This window comes from Mixophyes fleayi, chromosome 5, assembly GCF_038048845.1.
Source record: "Mixophyes fleayi isolate aMixFle1 chromosome 5, aMixFle1.hap1, whole genome shotgun sequence".
NCBI lineage: Eukaryota > Metazoa > Chordata > Amphibia > Anura > Limnodynastidae > Mixophyes > Mixophyes fleayi.
The window spans coordinates 116,815,889-116,836,519 of record NC_134406.1 but is presented as its reverse complement, the minus strand read 5'-3'; the positions used below and the strand labels follow the sequence as shown (position 1 = coordinate 116,836,519).

The 20,631-nt window shown below is 39.9% G+C and overlaps 1 protein-coding gene across 3 annotated transcripts in view; it reads right to left on the bottom strand.

The window, feature by feature from the left end:
• Nucleotides 1–20,631, bottom strand: part of COL15A1 (collagen type XV alpha 1 chain) — a 481,077-nt gene that overhangs the window by 43,179 nt on the left and 417,267 nt on the right. For 2 of the 3 annotated variants that reach the window (XM_075212747.1, XM_075212746.1), the window contains 3 exons: nucleotides 20,012–20,156; nucleotides 9,224–9,285; nucleotides 6,794–6,922 (listed from right to left, as the gene is read on the bottom strand). In XM_075212747.1, the coding sequence (XP_075068848.1) occupies nucleotides 6,794–6,922; nucleotides 9,224–9,285; nucleotides 20,012–20,156 (336 nt within the window). Of the gene's footprint in view, nucleotides 1–6,793; nucleotides 6,923–9,223; nucleotides 9,286–16,554; nucleotides 17,244–20,011; nucleotides 20,157–20,631 lie in introns of those variants that run through there. The other variant, XM_075212748.1, reaches the window with a different exon arrangement.

Below are 20,631 nucleotides of genomic sequence, written 5' to 3'. Positions count from 1 at the left end.
GAGAGTCTAAGTGGGGTGAGCCACAGAGAGATTATTTCCCTCAGTTTCTCTAACAGGTTGTCAGTGTTGTGCCTCTTCTTAAAACCTGTGATACATAACTACACACACTCGGCAAAGCTTTTACAAATTATCTGCGGCACAGGAGAGTACCACTGGACTGTACTTTAATAGCAGTACCTATTATTTTTGGGTACAGCAACAGTGAATGATCGTAGTTAGACTTTTAAATAGCAGTACAAGCTAGATTTTTTAAAATTTTGTAATATTTTTTTCCAATTAATTTTGGAAAATGTTTTAGTTTTTTTTTTTTGATTAATTTTTTATAATTTTTTTTATAAAAATATTTTTATTTTTTTTAACTTTTGGATAACTTGGAAATAACAATGCCCTTAGCAGAACAGACCATAGGACACAGGAAATACAGAAAGAAAGAAGGTAGCAATAGAAATGGCAGTTCCTTTTTTTTGGAACTGCACACACAGTGATGAAAATGAAGGTGGAGCTGGTGGCATGTCACGGTCCTCTGCAGAGGACAATCTCCTGACCAGCAGGTCTTTGCACCGCTGTAGACTTGTGTCCGCCGGAAACAGAGACACAACATACGCTTTAAACCGAGGATCGAGAACGGTGGGCAGAATGTATTCCTCTGACTTTAAAAGACTGACCACCATCGGATCCTGGCAAAGCGTATGAAGGGCTTCATTCACAAGAGCTACATGCTTGGTGGAATCGCAATGGTGTACCAGCTCCTCCCTCACTTTCTCCAGCTGCTTCTGCAAAAGCCTGATCAGGGGAATCACCTGACTCAAGCTGGCAGTGTCAGAACTGACTTCTCGTGTGGCAAGTTCAAATGGCTGCAGAACCTTGCACAACACGGAAATCATTCTCCAGTGCGCTTGACTCAGGCGCATCCCCACTCCTTTTCCTATGTCGTAGGTGGCTGTGTAGGCTTGAATGGCCTTTTGATGCTCCTCCATCCTCTGCAGCATATAGAGGGTGGAGTTCTAGCACGTCACTACCTCTAGTTAATTTAGATTGCAAGGCTTGTAAATACTTTGAAGATAAAAATAGCAGGCTGCACAGACTGTGGAGCTAGAAAGTGAAATTAAATGGACCACGTTACTTTGGTGGCTATCTATGCCCCCTCCCCCGCCCTACACTTGTAGTTGAATATAAAAAAAGCAGCCTGCATAGACTGTAGGACTAGAAATTCAAATATACAACGAAATGGACAAAGGCAGTTTGGTATCTGTCTGCATCAGATCCCCTCTCCAGTAGGAGTAAAATAGAAAACTATTCAGCCGTTATATAATCTAGAATATAAATAGAAATTGAGAAAGGCAATTTGGTATCTGTCTGCATCATAATCATAATCCTCCTCAGCGCCAGCTACATCAATATCCTCCTCCCGGTGTACAACATTCACACCTTCATTAGCCAAATCTGTAACTGGACTGTGGGTGATCCTTCCAGCATATGCAGAGGGCGTGCTGCAAATGCTGGATGGAGTCACCTCTTCCCGTACAGTGATGGGAAGGTCAGGCTTCACAACCACCAACACCCTTGGACTTGCCTTGGGGATTTGTGATGTCATCTGTTTAGAAGGCAGAGTTCTTTGCTGTTTTGTTGTTGTTGCTGACAGCATAACTCTCTTAAATTTTTTGTAGGGGGGGGGGGAGGAGGGCTTAGATCCTTGGGTGAAGCTGGACCACTAGTCATGAACACGGGCCAGGGCCTAAGCCGTTCCTTGCCACTACGTGTCGTAAATGGCATATTGCCAACTTTACGTTTCTCCTCAGATAATTTAAAGTTTCTCTTTTTGCTACTTTTTGAGAACTTGGGCTTTTTGGATTTTACATGCCCTGTACTAGGAGATTGGGCATCGGGCTTGCCAGACGACGTTGATGGCATTTCATCTCTATGTCATGACTAGTGGCAGCAGTTTCACCATTAGGAGGAAGTGGGTCTTGATCTTTCCCTACTTTATCCTCCAAATTTTTGTTTTCCATTATATGTAGCACAAGAGAGCGTACCCCTAAGCCACACACACTCTGCAAAGCCTTTAAAAATTATATGCGGCACAGGAGAGTACCACTGGACTTATACTGCTGAAAAAGTGAACTTTGTAATATATCAGTACCACTGGACTTATACTGCTGAATCAGTGAACTTTGTAATAGCAGTACCACTGGACTTATACTGCTGAATCAGTGAACTTTGTAATATAGCAGTACCACTGGACTTATACTGCTGAATCAGTGAACTTTGTAATATATCAGTACCAATGGACTTATACTGCAGGATTGTTTTGGGATATTTTTTTTTTTTTTTTTATAAAAACTTTTTTTGTAATTTTTTTTATAACTTTTTTTGAAATTTTTTATAATTTGGGAAAAATGGGGAAATAACAATACCCTTAGAAGGACAGAGCACAGGACACAGCACCACTGGACTGAACAGGACACAGCACAGGACCCAGCAGCACCACTGAACTCAGAAGGACAGAGCACAGGACACAGCACCACTGGACTGAGCAGAACACAGCACAGCACAGAACTGAACAGCACAGCACAGCACAGCACAGCACAGCACGAGATATAGCAGGACAGAGGACCACCTAACACAACCTCCCTCTACCCTGATCAATGCCCGAGTGAAGATGGCGGCGACTAGCGGGGAATTTATAGGATCCGAGTATCGCGAGATCCGACAACGGGATTATGAGTCAGAGCCTCAGTTTCAGATTTGAATTTGGCGCCAATACCCGGATCTGTCTCGGATCGGCAACGTTCGGGTGGGCTCGGATTTCAGAAATCCGAGTGCGCTCATCTCTACTTTTCTGTTTATCCTATTGACTGACCGTATTCTTGTTGCATCAGATTAGCTGTTTATTATCTTCCTATGGTTATTACTTCATGACAGGGAATCTGCTGGATCCCAGTGATATTATCTTTTTGTACACATTAGGGCTGGTGTTTCTACCCCTTAGTATTACACTATATCAGGAACAACGAGGATTATGTAGTAAATAAATATAAATGAAGTACATGTTGTACTTGTTGAAGTTCTTGCTGTTAATATATGGGATTTTAGCAACTCCCTAGCAACGGGCTCATCATATTTCCCGGTCGGGATATTCGCTTCTCATATCAATACATACTTACCCCTTTATTGTCTTATATTTCATTCAACCATCGTCAGTAACAAGCGTCCCAAGTAACCATAGTGACCGCTTTATGTGACGCCCACTAGAAGGCGGACCGTTTGTGCTGTTTAAAATGAACACTATAGTGTCACCATGGTGACTGTCTATTATGTTGCTGAACAAGAGGCGTGTCTTCCTCTATAAATAACCAATCAGGACGCCAGGTCGGGTTGCCTTGATAAAGCTTAGCAGAGTGAAACGCGCATCGGCGTTACACGCGCTATTTCTCCTCTGCTCAATATATGATCATTTAGTTAGGGATGCTGTAGGGCTGATTTAGGTCTGAACTCTTATTGTCCTGTAGATTAGCCGTCATCATAGGCTTCTATCTATAGATTCATCAGCCGTTTTAGTATAGTTTCAGCGGGTGCTGCTGTTATTCCTGTCTGACTATGCCTTCTCTCTAGATGAATAATACAGTTGGAGTGAGACATTAGACATTCATCTACATTTTGCTTTAAGGGAAATAAGGGACTTTTACAACCAACAGGGACATATTAGTGTCAATTACGAGTAAGACTAGCTTAATCCAATAGAGGATTACCTCTGAACATGTGACACCTTACCTTTAAAGGGATATTTGTCTCTCATATAATTTAGGTTGGTGGGATCTGTGAATCAACCCCATATGAAGAATACTGAGGGGGAATAAATGACTCAGTCTAATAAATAAGAACACAGTATTGCTCTTTAGTACTAATGTAATTCACAATCCAACAGAGGGTTACCACTGAACTTATAAACCTCTAATAAGGAGATACGTGTTCATATATTATCCAGATTCAGTGGACATGTAATCTAACCCTATATGAAATATAACTCAGCAAAGAATATTTGATAATTCTCCATCACACTCAGCACCCATCCTAGAGAATTGAGATATATTACTGGAGAAACAGCGCGTTTTCGATAGTCTACCTATCGATCTTAACAGTGACTATTTTTGGTTCATCATGTCATTTACTTGTTTTTATTATTTCACTACTTCTATTCATATTCAAGTAATACTATTTTAAGTTATACTAATAAAATTTGAATAAGTTTTAAATAACCTTATTATCCTTTGAGTGCCCCTAAGACACATAAGGTGCTCTTTAGTTCTCTTTTCTGATTATTGAATTTGTGTGGGTGCACCGATCTCCAGGTGTGAAGCTACTATACATAAAATGTGAGATTAAGAAATAAGTATAGTTTCTATCTGGAGTGTTTAGGATTATCCTGATGCGATAGGGTGGTTTTTAATAAAATCAAGTTATTGTATTATAGTTATTAGTCCCTTTAAACCATATGTCTGTATATTTTCTTCAGGCTTTGTCTCATGCAGTTCAATTGATATTTCCCAGTAAGTTGGGAAAGTCACTTCTCCAAACCGTATACTAGCGTATCCAGGCATTCATGTTGATTTAAGTGTTGCAAGACCCTTGCACTGATGAAGGCTTTCAATTCAATAAGCCCAAAGCACATAGGGTATTGTACAGTGCTTTCTTTCTATGTGACTACCCAAAATTTTAGCTACACCCCTTATGTAAATAACAATGGTATTTGGTCATTTACCATGGTAATCCTGAATATTTTTTTTCTGTGATAAGGAAAAGTACTAATGTAACAAACAAACTATCAAATATTATATGCAATATCAAGTTTATTTGGTTGTTACCATGGTAACACGGTGCCTTTTTTTGTTTTTTAAAGTAAAGATTCATTCACAACATTCATCTTTCATTTGTCTGTGTTACCAGTCAGACACGCACCCAGGGGGTTATCCAGAAACCCCCCCAACCCATATTGTTATATTAAGAGACAGTACTGCCGCTGCAATACTGTCTATTTTGTAATTCCTGTAAAAAGCACCAAACCCAGCTATGAGTTCCTCACTACAGGTAAGTTCCTTGTAACCCCCTCTCCACCCCCTCGCTGCTCTCAGCCACTCTACACAGCCTGTAATTACAGAGGGCTAGTGTGTAGCGTGTTTCTATGGTAACCAGTGATAAAGTGTCGGGTTGAGGTGGATGCTGGGAAAGTGATTGAGGATGCAGGAGATCTACATGGTCCCATGTGTGAGTATACGATGTACACACAGAACTGGATATGTCACACCACACAATCCAGCACTGTACTACTATGTAGTCTTAGGGTTACGCCTGTACTAAAACTGAGACATCTGTCTAAAGGGGGCAATGTAACGTTGGCATTTACTGTAAAACCTTACATTACGTGGATTCAGATGGTTCTACCTTGTTGATTGGTTGTATAAAGATTAAAGTGACAATTTTATTTTACGGTGTATACTATTTGTAGACAGATCTTTGTGGGAGTTTATGTAGGGAATGAGAATGGTGGCATTTCAGTTGCTACACCAGCCAGGGGTGATTAGGTCCTCTCTGTAGTATTACTGATCTCTGTACTTATTAAGGGCACCACTTCCTCTTGAACTGCCAAAAGAGCTGCAGTTCATTTGTCCTCCCCCGAATCCCATCTTCTCCCTGGTACCTCCTGGCAATATCTCAACTCTCTTTCTGTACTTCTTAATCTTGTTCATTTTATGTGAAACGAAAGAGCCACTCTGATCTCCAGAGATAAGTAATGACTGACCTGATCGAATGAGCAAAGCGGCCCATAAGGGCATGTTTCCTGACAGTCTGCCATGTATTTGCAGGGCACCCCTGGCCCTCTCTCTGGGAATAAAGGCCCTTTGGCCTTGACCAGGGTAGTCTGCCCTATCGGGGAGTGGCGTCTCAGCTCTCCTGGGACAGGACTACACTTGATCTTAGCCAAAAGGTCCACTGTAATGTAAATATGTTTGTAAAAAAATATATATATATTATATATCTAGTGAGTTTAGATTTTATCTTAGCACTTACACTGTGTAATTAAGCAGCACTATCCAACTCTACTGTACTTTTACTTTACAGTAAAATAATTTGTTTAAAAAATGGTGTCTGTTGCTGGTCTATTGCGACAAGGTTTGTTTTTTCTGCGTTGTCCTGAAATGCAGCATTTGAAACCCCCCTTTAGAAATCTTGCATTTGCCCCTGCCAGTCTATGTTTTTTCTGTATATTTATTTACAGTTGACCTTACAGGAACAGTGGCTAATACCAAATTCTACTGCTATATACTGTGTGGATTTTCCTCACGAAGATTGTTTTATGTCAATTCCTATTGATATTAAAATATCTACACTCTTTTCTTTCCACGCTTTACATTTGCTATTATATATGTATTTATATATATATATATATATATATATATATATATATATATATATATCTCTTATGAACGCGTTTTTGCTTTTTCTTTACATGTATTATTGTATGCTGTCTGTTTAGAAGTAATGTATGCTGTCAGTGAACAGTGCCCAGACTGTTTAGCCATAATGGTAAAGATCAGCAGTATTATGCAGCCCCAAGGTCCCTTCCCTGACATGACTAATATTTAGCAACCAAAATAAAGTGTATTCCAAAGGGGGCATCTTGGGGCTGAAATATTTTTTTAAAAAAACCTGTATTTTATTTGCCAAAAAAGTGCCCTTAATATCGGCCTATAGTGTAGAAAGAAGATAGAATTATTTTTAATGAAACATTACACACCTGAACTTTTCTCCACCCGCCTCGAACACGAACATACACCTCACTGCTCTCACTCAAGTAAATCAAGGTGCCTTCTGGTACCAAATGAGTTCTTTGCAGCATGTCCTCAATGTTTTTTGTTGCTGTTGCCTATACATAAAACACAATAATTAGCTTGCAAACAGTAGAATAGGAAAAAGTTCTGAATGAACTACTTAAACATTTTATTTCCCCAGATTCCAGTTGTACTGTATCTTGGTCATTCCCACTGTGTTACTGCCTTACCCACTGATTAGAATATGTATTAGTGTATAAGATTCACTAACTGTTATTGTATCAGGTATTGGTTTGTTTTTATATGCCTTTTAGCAATGCTTTTCATGTTCTCCAATATCTCAGATATCCATAAATTTACAAATAATTTATGTAGAATATGCATCCTAAGCAGTAAGTCACAATCTTTCCAGGGCACTTACAGTTTTTTGCCTGGTTATATGTCACTATCACTTTGATAGACCTACATTAGGGTCATTTATTGAGATTAATTCATGCAATTGGGTTAATGTATTTTGCTATGAACAAGAAATAAATCAAAATACTGTCTTTGTTTTCTACATTATTGGACAGTATTCTTGAACTTGTAAGCAGAGCTCTCTCTACTTTTTCTATCAGTTTGTATTTATATGTGTCAGCCCATGTGGCATGACACATATATATAATATATAATATTTTAACAAATTTTAATGAATAAAAGACCACAAGCATGAGACTCTCCTGCCATTGTAAAAAGCAGACCCAGGCTGCTCAGTGCAAAACTGGTGACTGTGACTACGGGTAGAAAATGTATAAAAAAGCTAACCCAGTGGCCCTTATGATACCAAAATTATAAGAAAGGCACAAACAATTTCAAAATAATGTGAATAAACAATACAGTTTTTACCACCTTATTGAATATAAAAGAATCTTCCTTTTTAATGTCTCAACTCTTTGCAGTTCAAATTGGAAATAATCCACATAACCCCCTTCCCACACACTACCTGGGATTCCCAGGCACACCTGTCCACTATCAGTCAGCCACAAGAGGCCAGAAAGGGAAAATGCATGTGATTGACTGCTGGTGAAGGGTCTTAAAGGATTGGTCATTTTGCATTGGTCAGTGTTAGTTTAATTTAACAAAGGGGTGAATGAGTTCTGTCTAGTGCTGGTGATGGGTGAAAATGTGGGGAGGGTAGGCCCTTTTTTTCTACTTTAAACAGCACAGGCAGTATACTAGGATCAGCAATGAGGTCGGGGAGTTCTTTTTGGCAAACATAATTTATGGGGGTTTCTTACAAGACGTTGTTTCTTCTAGGACAATTAAACTTAATTTTTGTTTAAAACAACTTTATGTAAAAATGCTAATGTTGTACAAATGTTAGGGAATGCAGTGGATTAATGCATACTTTCGACACTCTCCTGTAATGTCCGTAACACTCCTGAATTTCATGGAGTCCTCCTGAACTCCCGGGAGAGTAGGCCACACTCTCAGATTTTGTGAAGTGGATGGGGCTTTAATGATGCCCTTCTTTTTACCAAGCCCCCTGTCTTTGCTGTGCGAGGACACAATTTGCATCATTGCACAGTGGTGTGCATGATGATACTAATCTCGCCATCGAGGCTGCGCCTTACATGAATTGCGCCACTGTGCAGTAGGAGATGGACAGCAATGATGCAAATAGTGTCATCACACCCCTGCTCTTGCCCCTTGGACATCCATATGGGTAAATGGGTAATTAAAGCAACCTCAAAGATAGAGCTCCCAGTGGGGTGCCAAAATCTATTTTTGGAGCTATTGGATTGTTATATGTGACATACTGTCATTTTGGATCAAAGTAGATCTAGCATTCAATTAAAAAATGTAGATCCAACCTCAACATTTTACACTGAAGCCTCATAACACAAATATACATTTATTCTGAAACTAAAACTGTAAAACTATATATGTCCATTTGTAAATTAACACAATACAATCCCACAATTTAGCTAAAAGGTATATTGAAATTATTAAATGTTGAGTATTACTAAACCTTGTCATTAATCCTTATACACTGGAAGACCAGGATCATTACCTGGTCTTAAATATCCTGAAAGAGTGCTGCTCTAAGGTAAATTCAAACTTGCAAATAGGAGACATAACTTTTCCTATGAAACTTTTTTACTAGTTTTTAAATTAACTGGTAAAACTCACAAACCTATTTCATAAATACTGGTCATTTCTGAAGTTTGTTATCTTCAACATTTCCTCCCAATAATAATACTTTGTTATATTTTAGTAGTGCTACTTAAACGACGAAATGTAGGTATTTTTTCATAATTAAGATGGCTAGTGTTGAACAAATGTATTTCTGATCTACCCTGTTTTTTTGTGTACACTGAAACGGAGACTAAAATGTTTTATTGAAATGAACTTGCCAAATTTCTAGATCCTGGAGTTCCTGGTTGTCCAGGGGGACCTGGTGGGCCTGGAACGGCAACTATAAAAACAATAAAGTGAATATGTTTAATATGCATATAGTGGACACGGTGCATATAATGAAAACCAAATTGGACAAGAAAGTTTTTAAAAATAGTTGTATGATTTTTAACTCACAATCATGTTTTACGGCCAGACCAGATGGTTGCTTTTCACAAAGTACTAATGTTGTATTCCAAGCAAGTAAACCTGCCTGTTGTATGCATATATAATTGCTGTTCATGTGTACAGGGCACACAGCATGACATACGGATCCATAGCTCTAAGTATTTTTCCACAGCTCACTTGCATCACATTTGTAATTGAAAATCTACTATTGGGCAATTTAACATAAAAATATCACCGGGACAGCTGAGTGATGATCAACTCCCTGGTGATACTGGACTTGGGCTTCCAGTTCCAGATTCAAAACAAATTAATAAAGTAAAAACAATTAGAAAAAATAAAATTATTTTTCTTGTTTTTTCCCTCTTATGCCATCCTGAAATGGTGTTAGCAATCAGAGGACAATAGCTTTGCAAGAGGAAGCATTGCCAGAGGCCCCAGGTGAAGGCTACCGCTGGTGACAGTCTTCACCAGCCAAGGGACTTTGATAAATAGTAAAACAAAGAAAAATCTGTTGAAATGTCCCCTATTCTTCTATTGATAAATAAACCCCTTTGAGTATCTTCACAATTTGAGAAGATGTGCTTATATGGATCAGCCCTTATTGTACATGTGATTATAATAAATAAATTGATTCTACTATTTATTTTTCAAATGGCAATATGACAGACTATAGTTGCCTACACATATGCAGATTCTGTTCAGTCTGAGTACTAGACAACTGGATCTGTGCCAAATTTTGGTACACTTGTAAGTCACTAAATAAGGCAGTCCAGATCTGCAGCCAAACAACTGGATAATATGGGGCCCAATTAATGTAGCCGGCAGGATTTTAATGCAAATTCCAATTAAAGCGTAGTTGAGTCCAAATGGATTTTGATCTGGTTATTTAGGGCACACAGATGAATTTATATTTGGTTGAACACTGCCATATTACCTAATATTGTCACTGGTTATGCAACTAGCTTATGCCAGAAATAGAAAAACTATATTAGAATTCACTTAGCCTCTAAATAATACTTAATAATACTCAAAGGGGAAGAACAAAAGAGAAAATTGCAGTAGAGAGAGTGTTTCCAGCTACCCTTTGGAATAGCATAACATCCACTAGGTGAATAGAGAAAACAAATGGATGAGAAAGTGAGGAAAGGCGAAGGTATCAAAATGATGAAGCTAGGATAGACATGGAAAAGGGTACACTTAGGAGGGTTTGAGCTGGAGATAGGGGAGGGATTAGCACAAGTGTTTAGGGGGAAACTGCAAACAAACCAAACTCAGAGTAGTAGAGACCAAAATAAAAGACTCATATTACAACAGAGTCTGAGCGAATGGCAATAGAGGAGTAAAATGATATGACCAGTGGTGCATAAACTGAACTGGATGATACATATGAGTGGGAATTTAATTTGATAGTTACAGTATACTGCATTTAGGAAGGTCAGAATGAATAGGACAATTTTGGTGTACGTCTGCGAGGTAAAAATAGTTTGAAATTTAGTGTATCAGACAAATTAATTGATTAGATTAATATTAAATATGTTCTGCACCTAAATCCAAAAATTAACTATGCATGTTTTGATTTTAGGTGAGTAACCACTGTCATGAACACACTCACAGCTTCCGTGACTTTGGGTGTTTGCTGTATAAGGTTACACACAATTCCAGCCTGCAGTTTCTCTACCTATCACACAGGTTATAGACCTACTGAATCGCCCCCACACAGCACTCTCACACCCCTGCACACTTCAGGTTTGCACCAGCTACTGAATACGGCAATTGGACCCCAATACTGTTCCACACTGACACACAAGGCTTCTGGCTACCCACAGGTTAGCAAGGCCCACCCCAGCAATCAAAGGGTTAACTCTTCACACCTCCAGACTGTTACACAAATGTAAACGCAAGCACACACTAGGCTTGCTAGTCAAATGTATTAACAAATCACACACTGGCATTCAAACTTGGTCGAGCTATATTCCTCTTAACAGGCTAATGGATTCGTTAGAGTATCAAGGACGCCACTTACTAAATTTATAGATTTAATATACAGGGTTCAGGGCATACAGATATATAAAACAATAAACAATTGACATAACATACACAAGCAAAACAGTTTAAAATAAAAGGGATTAGACTCAGAGAATAACTTGCATCGAAGTGGTATATGCTGAGCAAAGGGAAATGGCCTTGAAGATGGACAGCTTATCAATGAATGATTGATTTACCAAAAGACTGACAATGACTGTCAATAAACCATTCATAATCTCCCGCACATTTAAATACCAAACATGATGGAATCATAGTAATATGAAATACCTTTCCCAAAGACATGTGATTATAGCTGTTCCCGGGTAATGCTAGCAAGTATAATTCACAACCTGGGTGTGGTTATTGCCCCTCAGTATGGAGTGGCACTCAGATTTTCCTTTTAAAGTTCCTATTTCTATATACCTGTATAGACCTTCTAATGCTGCCTTTGTCTGCAAGGATGTCTAGCTGTGAATGGCCCCACAAAGTCAATTCAGATGTCCAAAAAACTAACTTGTGTCAGGATATAGCTCACAGCAGGGGCCCTGTGAAACTGCAATGGGTGACACTGCTATCTGGGATGTGCAGAGTCACTGAATACACACGCAGCAGACTTTCCGACGTCACATTTTACACTTTAGTAGCTCAATTTATCAATGTATTCATTTGATATACCATATTTACACTGCAGTTATGATTTAGGCCTTATTCCAAATAATTATGTGATGGTTAACCCTTATAAATAACTGTAAGTTCTCTAGGTCCACGGCAACCACTATAATATAAATTATTTATGGATGGAACATTTCACAGAGTAAAAGGGAGCAGAGAATGTAATTGTATGAGTATGTTACAAACTGTCTAATATTAATACCACATACATCTAAGCTTATAGCAGTAGAGTCATTCAGAATATATTTTCATATACATCCAGTTGTAAGATCTGGCAACCACATCTTTGAGGGAATATTGATTCTCCCTTACCAATTATATCTTATTGCTAATGAAGGATGTTGTTTTTATGGCTCTATATAGCAAAGCACCTAAAGTCAACAGGTTTATAAGCAAGTTTGAAGGGAATAGGAATTACACACAAATTCTAAATACAAAAAATATTTATTTAACAGCATTTTAAGATGGCACTTGTCTGGGATAAGTCCCTCTAGCTACTACCTAATTAGATATGTTATCATATATTCCAACAGTCATACAATATATCACCTTATCAGGAAACCGCTCCTGAACCCCTTTATCGGTCACAAACTGACCTCTGCGCACTCGTGACTTGGAAGCTTACTGTAAGAGAACACACAGGATTCCAGCCCAAATCTCACACTCGCATCTTCCTCTAAGGCTACAGATTTCGCTGGTCCCTTCGCACACTTCACACCTCTCAGCAACTGCCATCAACTAAGAATAAGGCCCGTAGCAAACCTATGACTTAATCACCCAATTGCGCATGCTCTGTGCTCTGGTAGCTAAACAGTTAACCCTTCACACACTGGTTTCTAAAGAGTTAATCCAGCCAAGCAATCTGTCTCTTCTAAACAGACAATGAATTCATTTTTAGAGCAATAAGGACAGAACTATTAAATTGTTAGATGTAATATACAAAAAAGTACAATGCTTACGAGAATAAAAAAAACAGTTGAAGAAAGATTTGACATACAAGTAACAAATTGCAAATAGTTATAAAAACAAATGGGATGAAAGTACAGAGAATAACTTACTTATAATCTGTATGACTGGGGGTAGGCAGAAAAGATGGACAGTGCTTCAATTAGATTGATCCCCAAGAAACTGATAACTTGCCCCTTCCCAACACAGGTTTTTTAAGCAAAATGAAATGGGACGTTCTTCACAGAGGTGTGTTAATGCTAATAGGGGGGCAGGGATGTCTTCTGGGTGTCACTATAGTTTTCTCACAAATATTCCCAAAGTTTTCACCTTTGGGTAATTCTTCACAGATATATCCCAGAGACATAACTCCCCCTTCAATAAACCAGTCATAATCTCCCGTACATTTAAATACCAAACATGATGGAATTATGACAATGTGACATACAGTTTCCAAAGATATGTGATTATAACTGTTCCCGGATACCGCCAGTACCTGTCATTCACAACCCTGGTGTGATTTCAGCTCCATGGTATGGAGTGTCACCCAGATTTCCCAAAATATGAACTATGAAGACATTTTCCTTTGAAGCCCATATTTCTATATATCTGTATAGGCTTTCAAATGTGGCCTCTGTCTTCAAAATTCTTTCCTAGGCATATGGCTTTCTCATTTACATTTAGTGATTCTTTGCGTTTACACTACCTATTGAAAGGAAGTCAATTAGGAAGTGGAATACATGATCAAAAACAATGGATGCATGTGATCTGCATATCTTAAGCAGGTCTCCTCAACCTAATTACCTTCTACTGGGCTAATTGTTTCTTTTTTAAAAACATTTGGTCAAACATTTATCTGAGTTGAAAATCAGGTTCACTTCTATGTATCAATGCAATATTTTATTTGGGCCCTGAAATTTAATATTCTGTTTCATCATATCAGATTTATGCTCTCATCCTGACAGCACTGCTTCAAGATTGTCAGCATGAAAAAGTAGTGATGGTGAAAAAATGTTGCATTTCTGTTCCAGTTTGTTTACCTTTGATTGATGTCATAGAGAGACCAGTAGTTTCAGCACCCATCTAAGGTGTTTGCTTGTATGGATAATAATACCATGTTATGCAAATTAGTCAAAAATGATCAAGATATGGTTAGAGATCTTTTTTTTCTTATTAGGAACATGATTAACCATTAAACCTATGAAAAATAGAAAATGAATAGAAAAGGAAACAAAGCAACAGTGTGACATGAGCAATCATATAGACATTGGGCTGTGAGGGCTTTTTACCCCAATATTTGACATATGCCTTTTATTCCAGTGTTAAGAAGCAGAGAAAAACATGTTACTTTTTGGTGGAGAGAATAACTTAGAAGTAGGGCAGGGGTACAGGACAGGACTCAGATCATTCTCAGGAACATCAAGTTAAATTGTGGCTGCACCATTGGAACCAACTTAATTGGGTGTAATCGCTAATGACTACTATCATGAGCTTGTAGAACAGGGTGTAGAGGTCTTCACCTATAGCAGCTGCCTTTCTCGTAGAGCTCATTGCGCTCACAGGTACTCAGAGGCCCCCAGGTCTTACATTCAGCATAGTACAAGCTTATGAATGTAGCATAGTACGGGATAGTGGGTGATGACAAGTGAAGCATGGTCAGGGACAGGCCTAGGTCTAGGGTCCGAAGCAGGTAAGGTGGAGAGGTACAGGCAAAAGGTCAGAGCTGGTAGCAATCAATGACAGTCCAGATAACAAAGCAGAGGTCAGGGCAATAAGCATACAATACAAAATCCAGAAAAACAAGCAGAGGGTCATACACAGAGAATCAATCCAGTTTTCCTCAAAACAGACAGGAAAAGGCAAGCTAACATAAAACTACATGCTATAACTGGCAGGGAAGCTGAGCCCTCCCTGCGTTATAAACATAGATGGACAAATGAAAATGAGGAAAGCACAGAAGTAATTATTCAGATTAAAAGATTAAACAGGTTGTGCCCCTGATGCCAGGACGCAGCCACCAAATGCATCCCGAACCTTTGACTGGGAAACTGGGCTAGGTCTATGACGTAGCCCCCGGGACACCATCCCTCGTATCCAAACGTCCGTGGTGGATTTCCACCATTGGTTTAAGAAACGAAGAAGGCATGCCTCCACCACCGTTTCCTAGGAGGGGATCTGTCAAGCTGTGGGCTTGTCTGCTGGTCACGAGGATCCTCGCCTAGCGGCACCCCTGTCTCTGCTAAATGCTCCCCTAGGGGTAGAGGACTGGCCTCTTGGCGAGGCACCCTGGCCTGGGGCAAAAGTCTGAAAGGACCGAAGCCTACCCTGTTGAGGTATATTTGTTACGGTGGGGAGGGAGGTGCTTTTGCCTCCCGTGGCTACATGTATAACCTTTTCAGCTCAGAGCCGAACAGGGTAACCCCATCAAACGGTAAGCCCTCGAACGTTCTTTTGGAATCGGCATCAGCTGTCCAGGAACGTAACCAAAGGCTACGACGGGCTGCAATAATGAGTGCCGAAGACTGAGCATTGACGGACACGGCGTCCATGGCTGCTTGTCCTACATACTCGGCAGTCACCTGTATGTGCTCTGCTAACGTGAGAAGCTCCGAACGAGGACTGTTCTCCTGTAATGCTCTCACTAACTTTTCAGTCCACAGCTGAATATCTTTGTTCGCCCAAGCCACGGCATATTGGGTCTAAAGAAGCTGCCTGCCTCAGTATATGCTGTGCGGAGGGCTAAATCACATTTCAGTGGGGTCCCTAAGGGATACTCTTGAATGGGAATGGCCGAGGATGAAGACAGGTGAGCTACTGGGGTGTCTACCCTAGGTAATGCCTCCCACTTAATAGAGTCCACTGGCGGAAGGGGGTAAAAGGACTTAAACCTGCCTGGCATCATAAATTGCCTATTTGGCCTTCCCATTTCCATCATCTCTGGGGACTGTGGAAAGGCGGCTAATTGTGTCTTAGTCTTTTTAAATAACGAGAAGCCTGAAGGCGCCATGGGTTCGGGCTCAGCAAAGTCTAATGTATGCCTGATGCCTAAAATGAGGCTATCCACGCTATGGGCCGAAGTAGAATCCCCGTCATGAGAGGTATCCTCCTCTGGATCCAGATCTAACTCCCATTCTTCTGCTGAGGAGTGGTCTGACTCCTGATCTCGGTCCAGTACCATATCAGGGATAATCCTCTTGCCTCTGTGGGTTATGGACAGTAATCTATCCTACCTGTGAGCAGGCTCGGCCTGTGAGGATGTGTCTTCACCAGCCCGACTGTGCGAAAAGGTGTTAGAAATAGAGTGCTCACGTACTTCTGTGGACCGTATCATCACCTTAGTGAGTTCTGCCATTGCCGTTTTAAGGTCTTGCCCAGAGCGGTTCCTACAGAGTTGTAGACGCCTGTGCTGAGTTGCGTCGCTCCAGGGCATCAGTGATACAAGCTGCGCAAAGAGCATTCCGGGTCGTTTGTCCAATAGATCATTTACAATTACATTTGGTACAGGTAACACAGCAGAACCAGAGGGTCCCTTGCTTTTTGTTGTCCCCTTTTCAGCCATAACTTTAAAATAGCAAATAAATAAAGAAAGGCTGTATGTGTGTATAGTGATCTGCTGGCTGAGCAAATAGGAATCTACAGAGTCTCTATATCAGGCAGTCCTATGAATCACACCACTCTCCCCAACACTGAGCGTTACAGTCTGTATGTGAAAAGAAAAATAAGCACATAAAGCAAACTCTCAATCGCTTAACTGGCTAAAGTCAGTAAGGATACCAGCTAAGAACTGCATTTGAGGAGAGGCAGAGTCAGGCAGCCCGATACACAATGTTACACTGATGAACTCCGAATCCAATATGTCCGCCGTTCGCTGGAGGAAGTGTATAGGAGAGAGGAACTCCTCCCCTCCGCTGGCTGGCTCCGACTCCTTGAGCCTGTAGGCAATATGGCTACAGCTTCACTCTCGTCCATGCTAAGCAATGTATCCGCGACCCTGATGAGCCGATTACTGTGGGCACTTCTACCTAGTGCCCTATTAAATAAAGTCTGTCCCCGGACCTCCTAGTGTGGCCCTCTCTTAACTCGTCTCTAGAGGAGATGCCGGCAAAGGTGCTAGGGAAGTGAGCTTAGCTGCTTCTTACCTGCGGCAGGTGAACAGAGCAGAAGTCGTATTCACTCACCTGGGTCTTCAGTTCGAGTCCCCCGCTGCACCTAAACAAAGATGAAAAATAAAAACATGAATTTCCTATAAACTAAACTAAGTATAGGCAGGAGCCTATACCGAAGTAAACAAGTTGTGCACGTGCCCTGCTGCCCCCAATGCCGGAACGCGGTGTCTAACCAGCAAAAGCCAACTAAGACGGATCTCCCTGTTGCTCCACTCTGCGCTTAGAGAGGTGGAATGGGGGAGGTAGTGGGCGAGCCTAGCAATGTAGAGGCGTGTTCCATTGGACTTCACAAGGTGTCTAAATGTGTCCTGTCATATCTGGCACCAGCAGCCTCAGATCCTGTAAGTTGCGAGGTGGCTCGAACAATTTTTCAGTGTGACATGGCACATTATCCTGCTGAAAGAGGCCACTGACATCAGGGAATACTGTACCTGGTCCGCAATAATGTTTAGATAGGTGGTATGTGTAAAACATCCACATCCACATAAATGCCGGGACCCAAGGTTTCCCAGCAGAACATTGCCCAGAACATCACACTGCCTCCACTGACTTGCCTTCTTCACATAGTGCATCCTGGTGCCATCTCTTCCCCAGGTAAAAGATGCACACGCACCTGGCCGTCCACATGATGTAAAACAAAACGTGATTCATCGGACCAGGCCACTTTCTTATATTGCTCCATGGTCCAGTTCTGGCGCTCATGTGCCCAGGTGTTTTTCAGCTGTGGACAGGGGTCAGCATGAGCCCTCTGACCGGTCTGTGGCTCTGCAGCCCAATATGCAGCAAATTGCGATGCATTGTGTGTTCTGACAACTTTCAAACATAGCCACCATTAACTTTTTCAGCAATTTGTGCTACAGTAGCTCTTCCGTTAGATTGGTCCAGACAGATTAACCTTAGCTCCCCACATACATCAATGAGCCTTGGGAACCCATGATCCTGTTTGCGGTTCACTGGTTTGTCCTTCATCGGACCACTTTTGGTAGGCACTAACCACTGCAAACCGGGAACGCCCCACAAGACCTGCCATTTTGGAGATGCTATGACCCAGTCGTCTAGTCATCACAATTTGGCCCTTGTTTCTCAGATCCTTACACTTGTCCATTTTTTTCTGCTTCCAGCACATCCACTTCAAGAACTGACTGTTCACATGCTGCCTAATATATCCCACCCCTTGACAGTTGGCATTGTAACGAGAAAACCAATAATATTCACTTCCCTTGTCAATGGTTTTAATGTTGTGGCTGATCAATGTATATTATTAATATTTATAAAACCATGTGTTTTCTATTTATTTTGTATTTTAATTAGTATTTGATTATTATTTGCTTATTAGTGTTTAATTCAACTTTTGACCTTTTTGTTTTTAGCTTGTAATGTATGAACCATTAAAAATATTAAACCAGTTATCAGAAATGTGTATTGTAATGCTTTCATTTTAAGTAGAAATAACAATTTAAAAATAACTTCTTAACTTATATGATCATTGCTTAGATAATGAAAAATACATGACTGAGTCATCAATGTTTTTAGTTAAAAATATTTGCCTCTCTAAACATTATATTGTATCAATATATAAAAGCCATATTGTTATATTAGTATAAAAAGCTACACCATTATATACAGCCATATATAAAAGAAATACCTGTCAGTTTCACTGAACCTTTGCCAGATATAGCGCTCAACCTCTTGCTTCTCTGTGCTCCTGCTCCCATTTAAATGTCAAAATTCTTGGCTTGTCATTTTATTGTTTATTATAAATTGTATAAGTAGAAGAATGAACCACTGAAATTGATTCCATTTGTGCACAATCTACAAGAATATTTCTTAGTTCTAGCAGAACTGTCAATGTCAAGCACATGTTGTCAAGTCAAGGGTTTCCTTCTTGAATGTTTGCATTGAAAAATGTGAAAAATAACTGAGAGAACAAACAACTAAGAAAATTATGAGTGGTTCAGCGCACCACAATACCTTCATGTCCTACAATACAGCGTTTAGGATTCTGTCTGGAGGAATTTTATTCAATACATTTATTCAATACATTAAATATATAGTGACCATTAAATGAATCCAGGCTATCTTTGTATTTATTTTGAAAATATTTGAATATGGGGCACTTAATTCCAAACGTGACAAATTGTACCCTAGTAGCACAATTCCTATCCTAGTCACAAATTTAAATTGTGCCAGTGGAGTTTTTAATGTGTCACTTCCACTTTTTAGCTCCATAGCTGATATAAAAGATTAAAATGTATTCTAGAAGTAATTAACCAGCATTTTTTATGTTTGTAGGCATACACAGGAAATAAAATTGAGATAATATGCTGCACTTTTGCCTTTGGAAAATAGGGATAAAATAGTTTTTAAACTTTTATATGGACATTACTGTGGCACAGTGGTTTACTTTGTGCTCCGGTTTCCTCCCACAGTCCAAAAACATAGTATGTGTGTGTGCGTGCATGTGTGTACGTGTGTTTTTGCGTGTGTGGTAGGGAATTTAGAATATAAGCTCCAATGGGACAGAGAATGATGTGATGCAGTGCTTTGTAATGTGATTGGTACTATATAAAAAATAATAATAATAATAATAATAATAATTATATATGTCGACTAAAATATAGGCATTCTGTAAGTTTTTGTCCATTTTTAAAAACTGAATCTCAAACACCAGCAAGCTAGTAAGCTTACATATCAAATATCTAGTGAAGTGTCCACGTACTACAATGTATCCTGGTGATGTAATCTGTCAATACTGAATACATGAATTCTAAAATATGCATTCACACATTAAGCAAGCTATACATTACAAACCTGAACCAAATATTGAAGGTGGCCCAGGTGGACCAGGTGGCCCAGGTGGACCTGGTGGGCCCATTAGACCATATCCAGGAGGTCCAGGAAGTCCAGGCACTCCAGGTGGACCATGTGGACCAACAATAGAATCCCCTTTTGGACCCTATAGAAACATTAAGTAAATTAGGAAATCAAACTAAAACCTCACAGTATATTTGGTTAAGCATAAAGTAACATGCATGGCTTTATACAGAACATAACATATCCAGTGGTTGAGATGGAAATTTAGAAGTGGTGGTATGGAAAATGTAATGTAAATGTAAGTGAAATCAAAGCAGTAACGAGAAGTGTCATACCACCGTAGACACCCCCACTTCGACCACTGCATATATCCATCACAGTTAGTACAGTTTAAGAATAACCATGTTCTGAAGTTCAACCTTTACTAAAATCTTGATGTGTAAGGCCTCATACACATGTGTTCTGATAAAACGTCTGTATGCATGCGCAGTTGCTGGGAACACGAGCATTAGACTGTGTATGTGATGCAGTGTCATAAGCACTGTTACTGCACATCAACGATATATATAAAAATTGACAAATGGTTCAATGAACCCTCATTTTCTGGCCATTCTCAG